This window comes from Esox lucius, chromosome 17 (genome assembly GCF_011004845.1).
Source record: "Esox lucius isolate fEsoLuc1 chromosome 17, fEsoLuc1.pri, whole genome shotgun sequence".
Classification (NCBI taxonomy): Eukaryota; Metazoa; Chordata; class Actinopteri; order Esociformes; family Esocidae; genus Esox; species Esox lucius.
Window position 1 is genome coordinate 48,135,118 of NC_047585.1, and position 17,053 is coordinate 48,152,170.

At 44.0% G+C, this 17,053-nt stretch overlaps 3 protein-coding genes across 7 annotated transcripts in view; all 3 read right to left on the reverse strand.

Moving 5' to 3' along the window:
• Nucleotides 1-1,560, reverse strand: part of podxl2 (podocalyxin-like 2) — a 29,725-nt gene extending 28,165 nt beyond the window's left edge. Inside the window, exon 1 of the mRNA XM_010864721.3 lies at nucleotides 935-1,560. Within this exon, the coding sequence (XP_010863023.2) occupies nucleotides 935-965 (31 nt within the window). The 5' untranslated portion in view covers nucleotides 966-1,560. The remainder of the gene's footprint in view (nucleotides 1-934) is intronic.
• Nucleotides 1,561-1,661: 101 nt separating this feature from the next.
• Nucleotides 1,662-11,142, reverse strand: mcm2 (minichromosome maintenance complex component 2). The gene is made up of 15 exons (XM_010864722.3): nucleotides 11,038-11,142; nucleotides 10,345-10,535; nucleotides 9,995-10,158; nucleotides 9,428-9,697; nucleotides 8,804-9,023; nucleotides 8,147-8,354; nucleotides 7,719-7,853; nucleotides 7,360-7,551; nucleotides 6,999-7,092; nucleotides 4,900-5,150; nucleotides 4,277-4,516; nucleotides 3,913-4,155; nucleotides 3,549-3,731; nucleotides 2,828-2,983; nucleotides 1,662-2,214 (listed from the first exon to the last, which is right to left on the reverse strand). Exons 1-15 carry the CDS (start codon nucleotides 11,041-11,043, stop codon nucleotides 2,104-2,106), a joined length of 2,664 nt encoding a protein of 887 aa, XP_010863024.2. The 5' UTR covers nucleotides 11,044-11,142; the 3' UTR covers nucleotides 1,662-2,103.
• A 1,066-nt stretch (nucleotides 11,143-12,208) lies between these two features.
• ccdc51 (coiled-coil domain containing 51) lies at nucleotides 12,209-17,052 on the reverse strand. 5 transcript variants are annotated; one of them, XM_034287340.1, is made up of 5 exons: nucleotides 16,960-17,045; nucleotides 16,646-16,674; nucleotides 16,066-16,390; nucleotides 13,459-13,623; nucleotides 12,209-13,255 (listed from the first exon to the last, which is right to left on the reverse strand). In XM_034287340.1, the coding sequence occupies exons 3-5, from the start codon at nucleotides 16,216-16,218 to the stop codon at nucleotides 12,443-12,445; spliced, it is 1,131 nt and encodes a 376-aa protein (XP_034143231.1). In that variant the 5' UTR covers nucleotides 16,219-16,390; nucleotides 16,646-16,674; nucleotides 16,960-17,045; the 3' UTR covers nucleotides 12,209-12,442. The 5 variants fall into 5 exon arrangements, with proteins under 5 accessions (XP_034143231.1, XP_034143229.1, XP_034143230.1 ...); XM_034287338.1 differs by having other exon boundaries at nucleotides 16,066-16,439; XM_034287339.1 differs by lacking the exon at nucleotides 16,646-16,674 and having other exon boundaries at nucleotides 16,960-17,052.
• Between the last annotated feature and the right edge of the window lies 1 nt (nucleotide 17,053).

Here is a 17,053-nt window from a genome sequence, read left to right on the forward strand (position 1 = left end):
CATGGACAGACTGCATAAACATTAATGGTATATCTGACCACATGGATGCCTGTAGCTCTGGGCTAACTGAGATAAGGCCAAGCTGTGTCATTGGTTTGACATTAGGCTACGTTTTTACAATTAGTCAAGCAGTAGATGTCAGTTGAACAACACAATTTGTTCTATATGTTGAAGGGTAAGCCATTTATCTGAGAATACTGTTAAAGGTCATTTTTGTGCACTTAGCTTGAGTAGCTGGCTAATCCTAGAACATGTTTGACCATGCATTATGTCTAGTCAGTGCTTCCTTCAAATTTCAAATGTGGAATCCTACAACATGTAAACAGCCCTCTGCAGGCCATGAAGCAAAACAGCTTCTCATGAGTCACAATGGTTTTGGTGTTGCGTCTCGTCGGCAGACCGACGTATTTCCGTATGGGCAAAGTGCTACTCAACAAAGTAATTATTTAAAATGTCGCCCACCATTAAACATCTCAATGCTTTATGAAATGAATTGCAATCAATCAATTAAAATTAAATTACAAAACTGTTATCCGGTTTCAAGTTCAAACAGACTAAGGTTCTATGGAATTCCCTGTACTGCTTCTCTTTTATGTGTGGCTAACATTTAACAAAACAGTCCAAGGCCAATAAAAGAGCCTATGAATTTTGCAGGCCGCTTGTTTGGCAATGTTGACAGTTTTATAGGTACGTGGATATTTCATTAGTAAATAGTAGCTTTAATGCAGCCTTATAACTGCAGAAAGTGCTAGCATTCACATTGCCGTTGATAATCCAGACATGTTAAAACACACAATTTAAAAAAAACTAAATTATATTCGTTAAGTCTGTTTCAACAAATAACACTATTTAATTGAGAAGTACGATGATAGTCCAGTACAGCATCATGCGACACGGAAATAGCGGGGCAGACTTGCCACAATAAAACACTTACCGAATAAAAGCACGGGAGAAAGGCCTGCCATAACTGCAGCAAAAAGAAAATAATTCAGAAATGCTTATATCAAGATTTGCTTTCCTTGTTTATTCAGCAGCAGCTGCGGGCAGAGAAGGCAAGTCATTGCATATTGACTTGGCTAGTTGAGGTCCGCTAGACGCGTTAAGTGTCTGAACTTGGGCACCGGTTCACGATTATCTGCATCTCTCTGAGCGTGGTGCGTCGCTGACAAATGCAGCCTACTCCACCGCTTTTCCGAGGCATACGCACCCGGTCAGACTTTAATAGCGAAGTAAAGGCGCATCAGAGCGCAACGGTCTTAAAACAAATGCGGATAAATGACACCAACAGCGAACTCAGTCTGAACCAGAAAATGTCTTTAACATTCTATAACAGCGTTTTCCATATCGCGCAGAGATGCTAAATTCTGATTGACAGATTAGACACCGATGGTATCGCAGTGACAACAGGGGTGTTTCATTACGCCAAACAAAACGTTTAGTCCATTACAATTGGCGGATACGCATATACACACCATCCCGCTCCCATCTCGATCAGAACGCAATTATGTGGGACATATCCGAATACATCCAAACGAAAAGTTACGTAACGTTTTGTTGGACAGAACACACCCCAGTTGATCACCGTGGACAATATATCATGAGTCGTCCTACTATCACATTCTCTGCACATGTTTAAATACACAATAAGTAAATTCACAAGCTTCTACAAACGCAATTTATTATCACCACCATTCCAAACATATTTCAGAGATACACAACTGTCATGGTCAGCAGCTACTCATCGTAAAGAATGAGCGTTACCGAACAGTTGTGCCATATTACAATCTCAAGGTGATTCAACTGAAACAGTCTAGACGTTCCCACATCCACTGTAACATTGCTTTCCTAAAAATTCCATCAAAATACATTGACACCACACCTGCACTCCAAAACAAACAAAAATGAAGGTATATAATCCTTATGAGTACCCTTCCATCCTACAACAGCTTGACAAACATTTACAACTATTTACACATTCAGACAGCATCGGTCTCCACCAGACCTCCAGGGCCCTTGTCGGGAGCAATACCCCAGACAGAGAAGAGTGCATTTTGGAGGCAGACAGAGGCAAGTCTGTTTCCCAGGCAACAGCAGATGAAAGATTTAAAACTGCTGCAGGATTAACTTCTTCTTCATGTCATGAGAGAACTTGTTGGCTCGGAACGCGTCACTGTCGTAGAACGCAGACAGGTTGTGGATGCTGATCTGTCTGGCCTACAGGGGTTGAGAAATGGAGACAATTGACTGAGTCAGAATTGATAATAAAAATGGAGACACCCACACATCAGGTTAAAATCCTGTGTAGCTCAGCTGGCAGACGATGGATTCCCAAAGTAAGGGGGCACGTCTCCTAAATAAGTCACCTGATCTTCGGGGGGACTCCAGGACTTGATTTGAGGAGTAAATAAAATGAGTAAATACATGTATTATTTTAAACGTATTGAAGTACTAGGCCTTAAGAAAACCACACCCTCAGAAATGTCAAGGAAATACCCAACTGTTTTCTCAGTTAAACAGAAATTGAATGAACTGCATCTGAGCAACTAGGAAAAGACTGAGGGATTTTGCAAACCCATGTCAAAGTGAAATCAGCGAGTACATTTTATAGAGAATCTGCAGAATGTAGAACAGGAAGCCCTGGTGGAAAAGGGTAAGAAACTCAAGCGGTAGAGCCTGGTGCTTACAACATCAAGGTTGTGGGTTTGACAACCACAGGGGACAAGCATAAAACAAAAACAAATGTATTCAAAACATATCAACTAATCAGAAGCTGTTGACAACTACAAGAATGTCACCACGGTAACCCCCACCGTAACCAGGATATTACCTTGTCAACCAGGTCTTTCTCAGGGATCTCGATGGTGTCCTGTTGTACTCCAAACCGGTTCCTTTGATAGGCAACCTGCTCCGCCACAAGCTGCTTCAAGATGAACAGCAGCAGTTCATTGTTGTCACGTCTGAATGCCAGGTAGCGTGAAAACGTCTTAAAGAGCAGAGGACAGGTTTCAGTATAAACAAAACTACATCTGCTGTGTAACAAACATCTATAGCAGGGCGGCTCAACTCGGGCTTGAGGCCAAAATGCTTCTAGCTTTAATCCTCCAACCCTAATAACTGACTTACTCAGACCTGGAACACCAGGTGAGTGCAATTTACCAGTATGTAGAACCAGAAAAATAAAGTGTACTAGCTGTCCAGGACCAGAGTTGAACAGCCTTGGTCTAGAGAAAGGAAACCAGTGATGTCAGTTGGGATGGTATCAGGCATCTCAATGTGAGCAACAGTCAGGTAGTCAGACCACTGGGCCCAGTTAGCTGTAACAGTCAGACCACTAGAGGGAGCCACCTGACAAGGGCTTCATGCTGACTCATGCAGATCCTCAAGTGTAATATCTGTTCAAACTGTATCCTATATTATAAAAGGTTTTCAGTGATCTGACATGACAGGTGGAATGATGCGCAAGTTGAAACGTTAATATCCATCATCTAATTCAGTGGAAAAAGGATTCAGTGTTTATGCTCAGCGATGTCAGAGGGCTTTGTGATCACCTTTCTCATGCTCCTCATTACGCTGAACTTCTGTGTGTCGATGAAACTCTCCAGCATGACTCTGATGGCCATGTTGACGTCATCCTCCACAACGTAGTCCCGGAGGTGCATTCTAGCGTGGGCCTCCGCCATGCGGATCATGGACTCAATGTGACGCACAGTGATGGGGATACTGCCCGTTGCCTAGGAAACAGGGCCTAGGTATTAAAGCATTTGTTCTTGCGGTGGGTTTAAAAAGTAAACAAATATATAGCTCATTAAAATGTATTAAATCAGGTTCTGCAGTCAGAAGTAAACAAACATTGATTAATGTGGATTCCAGCCCCCCCCCCCCCCCGGGGCCATGGCCCTTTCTCATACTCACCATGGACTCCTTACGCAGGTCGCTGTAGATCCGAGCAACCTTATCTTGATCCATCTGGTTGAGTTTGGGCCGGACCCTCTCCTTGGAATAGATTATGTATTTCCTGAGCAGGTCTTGGGGGATGGGGGGCACGTCGGAGGTGTTGGGCAGAACCACCTCCTCCAGACTGGCCATGCCACCCTCCTTGTTGCTTGGGTGGTGTTTTATGTGGCTTCCCACAACGAATCGCGCCAGCATCTCATCCTGGATTGAGGAAACGGGGGGGGGGGGGTGAGTTGTGCTGACACTACCCTAAACGCCACCCCCGTTGACCCCAAACCCGAACAAAAGGCAGTTTCAAGGAGATGTCGACAAGCAGCCTTACCTGCACTGGGTCCACAGTATCTCTCACGACACACAGGATGTCAAAACGAGATATAATGGGTTCCGTCAGATCCACGTTCTCAGAGAATGTGAGAGAAGGGTCGTAACGCCCACCGATGGGGTTGGCCGCAGCGATGACGGTACAACGAGCCTGCAGAGAAGTGACGATGCCTGCCTTGGAAATGGAGATGCTCTGCTGTTCCATTGCCTCATGGATACTGGTCCTATCTGCATCATTCATCTGGAGGACAGCACATTACCAAAAATGCAATTACAGACCCCATCATTCATCTGCAGGGAAGCACAATCTCTCATTTCCTACAATTTCAAGCATGGACAGTTGTGAGCTGGTCAGGTCACAGAAATCTCCTGGATCTAATTCAGTGTTACCACTTTGGAGCCCATGACCAGAATGACTCCATCGTGAGGGTGACCCAGTTAGTAAACCGGACCAGAATGACTCAATCGGTGTGACCCAGTTAGTAAACTCAGTGTCTCACTCTCATTAACTAAAAAACTACTTTTTGGGAAATACTCCCAGCCATACGCATGAGAAATGCGAAGTTCACATGCTGCCAAAAACAGCATTTTAAGCAAATGGTTAGAGAGACGAAGCACCCTGACCTTGTCAAACTCATCGATGAGACAGACTCCCCTGTCTGCTAGCACCAGGGCTCCTGCTTCCAGGGTCCACTCCCTGGTGACGGGGTGTCTCTGTACATAGGCTGTCAGTCCCACAGCTGAGGCCCCTTGGCCTGTGGTGAACACTGCTCGACTGGCCACCTTCTCCACATACTTCAGGAACTGGGACTTGGCCGTCCCAGGGTCACCACACAGCAGCACGTTGAGGTCACCACGCACTTTGTGCTTCCCGCCTGGAGGGAGGTAAAGGGTCAGGTCAAAAGCCAAATAGGGCTTGTTGCAACTGTGACCTGTACAAGGCCATCTGACACCCAGCCCCAGAGCACTGAGGTCACATGGAGCAAAACCATTTATCCAATTACTATTAAAAGAAAAAAAGCATTTTAGTACATTTGTAACTTTACAATCATATTAAGTGTCTGAGATTAGAACTAGGTGCAAATGATTTGAAACTCCATTACAGACATATCCAGACTTCCATAAAGACTAGTATGGTCTTAACCTTCTGGGTGTGAGGTAACACCATGCCAAGACCAAAAGGCCCCCGTAAGACTGGCTGGTGTATATTATAAGGTTTTAAAATAGTACTAGGCATATTTTATTAACACAATATTGGAAGATCATTCACACTGAGTCACATTAAGTATACACTCACCTAAAGGATTATTATGAACACCATACTAATACTGTGTTTGACCCCCTTTCGCCTTCAGAACTGCCTTAATTCTACGTGGCATTGATTCAACAAGGTGCTGAAAGCATTCTTTAGAAATGTTGGCCCATATTGATAGGATAGCATCTTGCAGTTGATGGAGATTTGTATGATGCCCATCCAGGGCACGAAGCTCCCGTTCCACCACATCCCAAAGATGCTCTATTGGGTTGAGATCTGGTGACTGTGGGGGCCATTTCAGTACAGTGAACTCATTGTTATGTTCAAGAAACCAATTTAAAATTATTCGAACTTTGTGACATGGTGCATTATCCCGCTGGAAGTAGCCATCAGAGGATGGGTACATGGTGGTCATAAAGGGATGGACATGGTCAGAAACAATGCTCAGGTAGGCCGTGGCATTTAAACAATGCCCAATTGGCACTAAGGGGCCTAAAGTGTGCCAATAAAACATCCCCCACACCATTACACCACCACCACCAGCCTGCACAGTGGTAACAAGGCATGATGGATCCATGTTCTCATTCTGTTTACGCCAAATTCTGACTCTACCATCTGAATGTCTCAACAGAAATCCAGACTCATCAGACCAGGCAACATTCTTCCAGTCTTCAACTGTCCAATTTTGGTGAGCTCGTGCAAATTGTAGCCTCTTTTTCCTATTTGTAGTGGAGATGAGTGGTACCCGGTGGGGTCTTCTGCTGTTGTAGCCCATTCGCCTCAAGGTTCGCGTGTTGTGGCTTCACAAATGCTTTGCTGCATACCTCGGTTCTAACAAGTGGTTATTTCAGTCAAAGTTGCTCTTCTATCAGCTTGAATCAGTCGGCCCATTCTCCTCTGACCTCTAGCATCAACAAGGCATTTTCGCCCACAGGACTGCCGCATACTGGATGTTTTTCCCTTTTCACACCATTCTTTGTAAACCCTAGAAATGGTTGTGTGTGAAAATCCCAGTAACTGAGCAGATTGTGAAATACTCAGACCGGCCCGTCTGGCACCAACAACCATGCCATGCTCAAAATTGCTTAAATCATCTTTCTTTCCTATTCTGACATTCAGTTTGGAGTTCAGGAGATTGTCTTGACCAGGACCACACCCCTAAATGCATTGAAGCAACTGCCATGTGATTGGTTGATTAGATAATTGCATTAATGAGAAATTGAACAGGTGTTCCTAATAATCCTTTAGGTGAGTGTACATGTTTCTGGAGCAGTAAGTAACTGAAAAAATAATATTTACAATTAGAGGGTTACTCCTAATTGAAACAAGTATTCACAGGTTAATCGGACACCGGCTAAATATCTGAGAGAATCTCTGAGGACCTTCAAATAAAAATGTCATTCAGGTTGTGCGCCTCATCCCTGAGACCGGATTGACTCCAGTCTCTATAGGTCTCTGGTCCACCCACCTGGGTTCTTCGGTTCTCCACCAAACAGCGCCAAGGCCAGGCCTCTCTTGATGTCCTCATGGCCATAGATTGACGGGCCGATACTGGCGAAGATCTGCACATACACCAAAACAGCCGTTAGTATGGTTCTGCTAAAAAAAAATCATGGGGTTGAAACCGGCTTGCCCCTCTGACCAAACCTGTCCTCCAGGATCCATGTACACAGCCAGCTACCCCCAAGAGGCCAGGGTTCAATACCCGTGGCAACCCTTCTACAAGTCTCCCTCTGGGATTCTTAATGACAATAAACCGCATAGGAAACGTATGGAGTAACGGTCCACACTTCCTAAAAATGTTTACTAATGGGGTAGAAATCACTCACCCTCTCTCCAATGCGTTCATCCTTGGAAAGAGCTACAATGGCCTTGATATCTTCATCGGTGAGTTCTCCAACAGCCACTCGGTCATCTCTAGTAGTAATGTGATTGGCCATAATGACCGTAGCAAATACAGGAAAGCCATTGGCCATGTTCAGAGAGCCATCATAGTTATTGTGGTAGATACCCGTCAGCTCCTGAATGAAAATGAAAATATTTGTTAGAAAGTCAGAATGTGTTTGGGATTATTGCATCAATCATGTTATATTTCCATTTAAATTACTATCTAGACAATATAATGATGATCATATTGCATGTAGATGGATCATTTTCCTTTGATTGCAATTCATAAACAGTGACTAACTATTTCATCTCCGGGTTTACACTGGTCCACCAGGTCAGCCAATAGGATGGCATCTTTGGAGCGTGGGAGGCGACCAGCGGCCACCTTCCCAGGGCTCTCCTGGATGGTGATTCGCTGGTAGTTCTGGTACACAGTCTGAGGGAAGGAATGATACATTTACACTTTACTGAACAGTCTATGTAGCTGCAGTGAAGTTTGTGGATGTTTTCACTAAAGCCAAGCAAGCTAAATGTTCAGGTCTTGTTAGCATTATTAGTGCCTAACCAGACTGGTCCACTCACATACATCCTTTACACTAATGGTTGTGCTAAACTTCCTGGTTCTCATCTTGTCCTTTCCACAGGTTGATTGTTTATACTTTATTCCCCCGCCCATCTAGTTCTAATATCAGATTTGATATTATCCCAAATATTTTTTTTTTAACTCACCTCTTCCATGTTGATGTCAAAGGGTCCAAATGACTGGCACTCAGGGCAGGAACCTGGTTTGACTTCCTGGTTCTGGGACTGAAAAAAGGGCCCCAAGATGAAGTTACACTTGTTACAGTTGTACTTGACCATACCCAGCTGGGGCAGAACTCCAGTACAACTAGTCACCACCCCACTGGTACGGATCAACTGGTTCAGATGGAGTTGCCTAGAGGAGAGAATAAAGACCATGTTTTAGGGAAAATATATACATTTTCATCTTCCATGAGGTAATCAGTGAGAACCCTTACAGAGGCGGCATGTGGGTAAAGGAAGTTCATTCAGCGGCTGACTGCTGCTCTGTCACTATAACCTGGGCGCTGCATAATATACATCTAAGCCCAACATTAAAATCACTATGCTCTAAATATTACACAACAGGAAACTCATTTTAACGTTCAATATAGTCCACGCCTGAAAGTGTCTTATTGAGAAATCAAGGTACTGATAAACACTGATGTTGTCGTCTCATTGAGCCTGTGTAAGACACACGTGGCCTCAGTCGTTCTTAATAACAGAACCTGATTAAGACACACGTGGCCTCAGTCGTTCTTAATAACAGAACCTGATTAAGACACACACTGGTTGGCCAACTAAAAATGAATTTCCTGTGTTTACCGAAGGGATCTCAACTCCTCAACCAGCGGCAAGTTGCTGATTCTGACGTGAATCTCATGGGCGATGCGGTCATATTTTGGGTACATTGCCAGGACCACCTCCTTGGCTGCCTCGTCAAATATCTTGAGCATCTCAGTAGGGGCTTCTGGAAGGAAGTAGGCCAACACATGCTCTCTGGCAGCCAGATCCTCGTAGTTCACCACCAGACTCTCCTTGTTCTCTGGATGAAACGAGATCAAACAGATTAGTAATGTCTTTCCTCAAGACTAAACTTCTACCACATGTTTGATGAGATTGGTTTACGTAAAGCCCAAAATTGCAAATCTCAATAACAAATGAGTAGTAAGAGATTTGCAAGGAGATTCGTAATCTTAAGTTCAGTAATTCTGCACAGTCCAACCTGCAGAGACTTCTGGAAAAGGTCACAGACCGAACATTTTAAAAACCACTGAAAGTTTGACTGAACATTTGTTACTTTGTAACAGTTTTTACAGAACAACACGTTTCTTGACATTTAGAGACTTTGTTGTGGTTTAAAAAGCACAACTTCTCAGTTAAAAAAAAAAAAAAAGACCACTTAGAACAGCTTTGTTTTTTCCACTAAGCTGAGTGACCTCCAGGCACCTTTACACATGTCGCTGATCTTCTCCTTGAAGACGTTGTGCCCGTTCTCATCCACGTGGGTGCGCAGGAAGTTTTTGAAGCGGTGGTAGATCTCCAGTCGTGGAGCAGCCATGACAACCCATTCCCTGACTGAGTGGCCCTTCATGTCCTCCAGGTTCTCAATGCTTTCGATCATCTCCTCATCCTCCCCTTCGGCCCCGGTGCCCTCCGCAGCATGCTCAACGCGGCGACGTCTCCGAGCCGGACGCTCATCATCCTCATCCTCACTGTCTGTTAGGTGAAGAGGAATATTGAACTTGATATTAGTAATTGGTGGACCCAGCATATCATGGCTGCGACAAACAGATCCCGGCGTATGATGGTGGTACCACACCAGCCACATACCACCGCACTCGTGCCTTATTGTGTACACACACACACACACACACACACACACACACACACACACACACACACACACACACACTTAAGGGCAGACTGCAGACACCACATTGTATCAGCCTTATTGATTAACTTTACTTCCCTCAGGCAGTCATCATTAGAAAGCATGCAGGGGGGAATTCTCACCATACAGCAGTTCAATCCCGAACCTCCCTCCCTGCTCCCTGTCCCTCCTCCTCATCGCTTCCTCCGCAGCAGCCCTGGCTCCAGGGGACAGCTCAGAAAGCTCTTCATCCAGATCCAGACCCTCCTCTTCATACCGGTCCAACTCTGGGATGGCGCGATAGTCCCTGTATTGGGACAAATGGGAAGAAGAAAGTGTTAGCAGATTATTTATTATCAACCAACACAGGTTGTGGTATTACAGCTTAGTAAACATGCAATAACTTTGACCTGGAAGAAATGAGAAACAGACTCAAAACACTCCAACCTGGAAATGACCCCACCCCCCCTTATGGTACAGCTCCCCTACACACCTCTCCATTGCATCTCCAATCAGTTCCTCCCCGTCGCCCTCATCCTCCTCTCCGTGCAGAGTGCCGTCACCGAGGAGCCCCTCCGACTCGTCCTCGAACGGTGGTAGGTCTCTCCCGGGGCTGGATGTCAGGTCACCCCGCCTGGAGCCACGGCTGGGGCTGGTCGCCACGTGAAATGACTCTGATGAATCCTGACAACAGACAGACCGTGATAAATGTCTTAAATATTACCAAGCTACATAGTTACCTACACTATAACAAGACAATGAAAGGAGACTTTCCGAGGCATATTTACAATTATCCTTTTTCAACCGCTCATTGAAATACTTCGGTTGTAGTTCTGAACTATGTAGGATAACTATCTACGTCAGTTACATGGTGACAACAATGGATTATTACATATCTATGTTGGCTGACTGAGGGCGGACAAACAGAAAATTGTTTTAAAATGCCTAACATACAAACTAATTTAACGTAGATGTAGTAGGTAGAGAAATGCAGAATGCAAATATACAAGTTAAAAATCCGGGACCAGAGTAGTTAGTTGTACTATCTTTCTTCGTAACAATTTCCATCTCTGACCAACAACACTTTATATCACAAAACGTGAATATATTAAGGTAAAAATAGACACAAATGTTTACTTAGAAATATAATATGAATATATAGTTGATATTCAGCATGATAACTTACCGCCATGGTGGTAAATTTATCTCCGCTGCTTCTCTGCAAATGCTATTCTTTCCCCCACAACGCCGACTTTTCCCGCGAAATCGTCACGTGGTATAGAAAGCGCGCGAAATAATATGAATATGTAATGTTGGAACAGAAACGTAGCTTTGTGGTTGGTAGGACGTCAACTAGTAATTTATGATTGGCCAATCTAATATAAAGGGGAGTGGATATATCTGTAGGTGCACCTGATTTGGTGTTCAGGGTTTGGCTCCCCAAGCGGAAGAACTGACACACTATTCATCCGCGCGCCTTTGTCACACAAAAACAACGGATTAATGGTTAAAAAAAAGGAAACTGGAAAGGCAAGAGCAATGTGGTATACGAACCGCCCATTCGAATTACCTTTCTCGATGCGCGCACACACACCAAACCATTGCGCAACGAAATATTTTACCACAGTATTGGAAAATACGTAATGAACCCTAAATATCACATTTATTTCTTACCAGCAAATGTGACGTTAGAGTAAACGTTTCGAGCGTTTCGTAAAGCCTTGACACGTTTAGTCTCGTGGCGTTCGGCACACCTCCACTAAGAATACAACTTTTTTGGGGGGGGTGTTCACATATTTGGACAATCATTTTGTCTGTGAAATTAGCTATTATGCATTTTTATTAGAATTAGACACTTCAAAAACTAGACGTTTCTTCAAAAACGTTCATTGACATTTAGAGACTTTTTTGTGGTTTAAAAAGCACAACTTCTCCCTTTTAAAAAAATGACCACTTAGAACAGCGTCTGTTTTTTCTACTAAGCTGAGTGACCTCCAGGCACCTTTACACATGTCGCTGATCTTCTCCTTGAAGACGTTGTGCCCGTTCTCATCCACATGGGTGCGCAAGAAACTTTTGAAGCGGTGGTAGATCTCCAGTCGTGGAGCAGCCATGACAACCCACTCCCTGACTGAGTGGCCCTTCATGTCCTCCAGGTTTTTTACCACAGTATTGGAAAATACGTCATGAACCCTAAATATCAAATGTATTTCTTACCAGTAAATGTGACGTTAGAGTAAACGTTTCGAGCGTTTCGTAAAGCCTTGACACGTTTAGTCTCGTGGCGTTCGGCACACCTCCACTAAGAATACAGCTTTTTTTGGGGTGTTCACACATTTGGACAATCATTTTGTCTGTGAAATTACCTTTTTATTAGAATTAGACACTTCTGAATAATTTATGATCTACATAAAATATATTTTAATTCAAATATTGTACATTTGTTTGACACAGATCTTTAATATACATGACACCTCACTTTTTTCACACACAATATACAGTTATTGACGTCAAGCTTCTTTTTACCCATGAACATCTAACTATTACATGGTAAATCAAGCTAGAACTCATAAGACTAATTCTTATGTTGGTCATATTCCTCTAAAGAGGATGTACAGAGCAGGCACAGTGACAGCAAGTGCACCATAAGCCAGGACAGTGTTGTACATGGTAGTTTGGCTTATTGAGGCCTCAAGTCTTTTCTCCGTCTGGTCTAGTCCTTTCATGACACTCTCAGTATTGCAAACCAACAGCTGTGAATCTTGCTGACTAATAATTGCAGGCAGCTTCTCTTCATTATTGTAAGTCTCAATCATATTCTTAACAGATATAAGTTCTAATTCCACCTTCCCAACACTCTGTTCAAGCTGCCCTAACTGTGGCAGGAAGCGTTCTATAAGAACCTGTGCTTTCTGGCTATAAAGCAAAATCTCCTTCAGAACTGAGTCGGAGGCACTGAGAGAAGGTTGGGAAGTGAGACCAACCATGCTGGGGTCCACCTCTGGCCTCCTCCTGGCTAACCCTGGCCCTTCCGGTTTCTCTGCTTGACCTGCTGTACCCTGAAGCGTCTTCCGCAGGGTGTCAATAAGTCCTCTCAGCTCATCTTGTTGAGTCTTATTCATACCAGCCTGGACTTTGATAGCCTCCTGTAGGCTGACTGGTCCTTTCTGGGCCTCTAATAGTAAGGTCTTCAGCTCTTGCAAGCGTACCCTGTTAATGTAGGTTGATCCCATGACTCCTATTAGAGCCCCAAGCACAGAACCAATCACGGACCAGTTCTTTGTGCGCTCAGCTCGAGTCCTCTCTTTCTCGTGGCTCTCACGCACACCGGCAGAGAATAAGGCAAACTTCTCTCGCTCTGCTTCCTCTGCGTTTTCATATGCTGTCCGAAGGCGCCTTTCCTCCTATAAGAAAGTGAAAGCGTACAAAGTCCCTTCAGATAGAGAAAATACCACAAACCTGGGAAAACTATTTCAGCTGATCTAATACAAATGGATAGGTAAAAGCAACAGTTTTCATCCACTGATGTCAGATAATTTATTACTTGATGAAAGTAAGATAGGAAAGGAAGGAAGAATGCTTTAAACAGCTGCTGTTGGACATTTACCTGAAGTAGCTTGTGTTCCAGCGTGGCCAGCTCCAGATAGTGGGCTTCCTCTCGTGAGACCCGATCCAGTCGGTCTCTCACTTCCTTCAGACGGACCTGTAGGGCCTCCAGGCTGCCATGGGCCTCTCGCACCATCCCTCTGGCCACCATGAAAGCTTTCTCTGCCTAAACCAGGGGTGTCAAACTACAGTTTAGGTAATGCTATCCTAGAGGGGTGTCAAACTAATTTTGTAGAGGGCAGAGTGTGTGCTGGTTTAGCTTGTTTTTTAGTTTCCAATAAAGACCCAATCAGGTGAGTTCCTAACTAACAGGACAATCAAATGTATATTGTGGAGGCTTTTTTACATCAGTAGTTGTCACAAAGAGCTTAAGATACCCAGCCAAAAAACCCAAAGAGCTAGCAACAACAAGAAATTGATGGACAATTGCTAGGAAAAGTTCCCTAACAGTCAGAACCTGGGAAGAAACCTAGAAGGGAGCTGGACTCTGAGGGGTGGCCAGTATTCTTTGGCTGTGCCTGGTGAAAACAAAAGGACCTTTTTGCAACCTTCATTGGTCAATCATTGGGCTGTTAAGAATTGCTGACGTTTTTCGTGCTCCCAACCAACTGCAGATTTATTGTTGTTACTGTGTAATTTTGATACATTTGCAACCGTGTTATTAACCTATAACAGACAATCACTACTGGACATCAGAACTGCACTGGAATCGTCGTTTTCGTCCAGAACATCAAGTTCAGCGAACAACCCAGGATTCCCTTTGTTGTTCTTACCGGAGCCAGTACCTGGACAACGACGCCGACGGAGAAGTGGGAAGAGTGGTGGAGTTTTGGTCCGACTGCGGCTACGGGGAAACCGTGTTCCTCTCCCTAGTATTCTCTTAGCCAACGTCCAGTCACTAGACAGCAAGCTGGATGAACTTAGGAGCAGGCTAGCTTTCCAGTAGGACATTAAGAACTGTAACGTTCTGGTTTTCACTGAAACACGACTGGAGCCCTCAATTATAAGAAATCCCGGTTTGATCTCAGAAAGGCAATAAAAACTGCAAAAAGTCAATACAGTCAAAATAGAATCTCTCTACCAGGGCTCCAATACCATGAACATGTGGAGTGGTCTGAGAACCATCACTGACTATAAAGGCAATACAGGCAGTGTGGGGGAAGTGTCGGCTTCTCTCCCAGAGGAACTGAACTCTTACTATGCTTGCTTTGAGAACATCATCCCTGGCATGGATACTCAAATGGACCAGGACGGCTGCCCTTTACAAATGACCAGGTCAGACGTCTGTAAAGCCTTAAAAAGGATCAACACCTGCAAGGTTCCTGGACCAGATAACATCTCGGGCCGTGTTCTCAAGTCTGTGCTGACCAACTGGCTGATGTCTTTACTGATATTTTCAACCCACTCCTGTACTCGCTCTTCACCCACGACTGCCTGGCAACTCATGTCTCAAACACCATTGTTAAGTTTGCTGACGACACCACCATCATAGGCCTGATCTCTGACAATGACGAGTCAGGCTATAGAGACGAGGTAAGATCACTGACTTCGTGGTGTCAGGATAACAACCTGCAAAACGAAGGAAATGATTGTTGATCACAGGAAGCAGCGGCGGGGAGACCACGCCCCCCATACACATTAATGGCTCTGCAGTAGAGAAAGTTCACAACATCCGGTTCCTTGGGGTCAACATCTGCGATGACTTGACCTGGTCTTATCACTATAACATCTTGGTGAAGGAGGCCAGGAAACGTCTGCTTCTTCCTATGCCAATTAAGGAGATTTGGCATGGATTCCAAGATACTCACCAACTTCTACAGATGCACTATCGAGAGTATCCTAACTGGCTGTGTCACCGCTTGGTATGGCAGCTGCACCGCCCTTGACCTCAAACCACTTCAGAGGGTGATTAAAACAGCAGAGAGCTGACCTGCCATCCCTGCAGGATCTCTACACAGAGAGGTGTAGGAGGAGGAGCAAACGGATCATTACAGATTCCAGCCACCCATGACACGGACTGTTTACCAAGCTGCCGTCAGTCAGAAGGTACAGCAGTATTCAGTCCAAAACTAACAGGCTACAGGACAGCTTCTTTCCTCAGTCTGTAAGGCTTCTCAATTCAGGAACCCCTCATCCCTTCCATCCATAGTCCCATGCACACCTGTCCCTTTATATCATGCTCACCTGTCACTTTTACATAGCACTACAGTTGTATAGTGATTATTGATGTGTGTTTTTGTATAGTGTTATTATTGATTGATTGTGTTATCTTCTTTATTTTTTTAAATTATAATTACTGTCACTTTTTAACTGCACTGTCGGGAGTAGGAAAACCAAGCATTTCATTGCCATAACTTGTTATTGCAAATGACAAATAAACCTTTGAACTTTAACTCATACAAGGGAGCATCGAAAACTCTATATGGAATGGATTTGGGACCTGCAGCCTAAATAAACTTTCATTCTTAAAATATATAAAATATCTGACCTGGCTAGAATACATTTTGTGGGCCAGGACAAACTAGGGAAGATCATGTAATCAGGGTAAACTTAATGAATAAATACATTAAAACTTTCTGTTACACTTTTCTGGCTGGCATAGTCTTACCTCTGTGACTTTGGACTGGGCCTCTCTGACTTCAGTCAGGCCGACAAACTCCTCATACCTCGCCCACCAGTAGTTAACAGTGTTTGAGGCCGTGCTCATGGACTTCTGCCCCCACATTTTTCCTAGGTCTGTCAGATTCTGCATTGTTGACATGGCACGATCTTGAATAGGCACAACAGTTTTGTCAGATGGGTCATCCTTTTGGGGGAGTGGAGGTAGTTGTCTTGTGCTGTAGATCCTACTAACATAGATGGTCCCTCTGAGTGGCCAAGGGATGTGGAAATGGCATGATGGTCCATGGCACCAGGGTATGAGATGCTTCGCTCTGTACCTCATTGAGAAGTGAGTAGATTTATATTCACTATGACGTTACTCTGGAAGACATTAAAGTTTCCGACTTTAAGAAAAAACACAATACATTCAAGATCATTATCACAGTTAATGGGCTTTTTGATGTTTACGGTATCAATGCATGTTCATCAACGTTTCTAAAACGTTGGAAATAGCTACCAATCATAGGATTCTCAGGTACAGTTTGGTTTAATAGATCTCAGACATGTATTTTTTTAATATCCCCCACCTTGCCTCGGGACTCGGTGGGCTCAGCCGCTGCATCACAGTTGACAACGAACATGACAATATATTTTCAAGAGTTTAAATAAATAGAAATGTTAGATTTTCTACAATCTTGCTGAAGTGTACATTATACTTCATATAGGTAGAATGAAATAACCTTTAATTAGCGTATCCAGCCAACTAGCAAGCAAGCTACCAAGCAGTGGACAATTTCCAAACTTGCTTCAGTCAACCTAAGGCCAGATCCACACATAATATTATATAGGCCTGGCTTTTAACTCTCTGATTAGATGTTGTACATATTTAAGAACTACATACCAAACGTCTTCAAATATGGATTGTTCAGCAAAATCAGTTAGCTCGAGAACGTGCTAACTCCAATAGACAACTTTATGAACAGGCACATCCTAAA

Bases quoted from the DNA above. Each gene is read 5' to 3' on its own strand.
- ccdc51 (XM_034287337.1), bottom strand. From the start codon at position 16,401: ATGAGGTACAGAGCGAAGCATCTCATACCCTGGTGCCATGGACCATCA. The intron at 13,624-16,065 runs GTAAGACTATGC...CCCCTGGTTTAG, and splicing joins CCCAGTCCAAAGTCACAGAG to GCAGAGAAAGCTTTCATGGT. The intron at 13,256-13,458 runs GTAAATGTCCAA...ACTTTCTTATAG, and splicing joins TGGAACACAAGCTACTTCAG to GAGGAAAGGCGCCTTCGGAC.
- mcm2 (XM_010864722.3), bottom strand. The intron at 8,355-8,803 runs GTAAACACAGGA...TCTCTCCTCTAG, and splicing joins GAGGAGTTGAGATCCCTTCG to GCAACTCCATCTGAACCAGT. The intron at 2,215-2,827 runs GTAATATCCTGG...CAACCCCTGTAG, and splicing joins AGAAAGACCTGGTTGACAAG to GCCAGACAGATCAGCATCCA.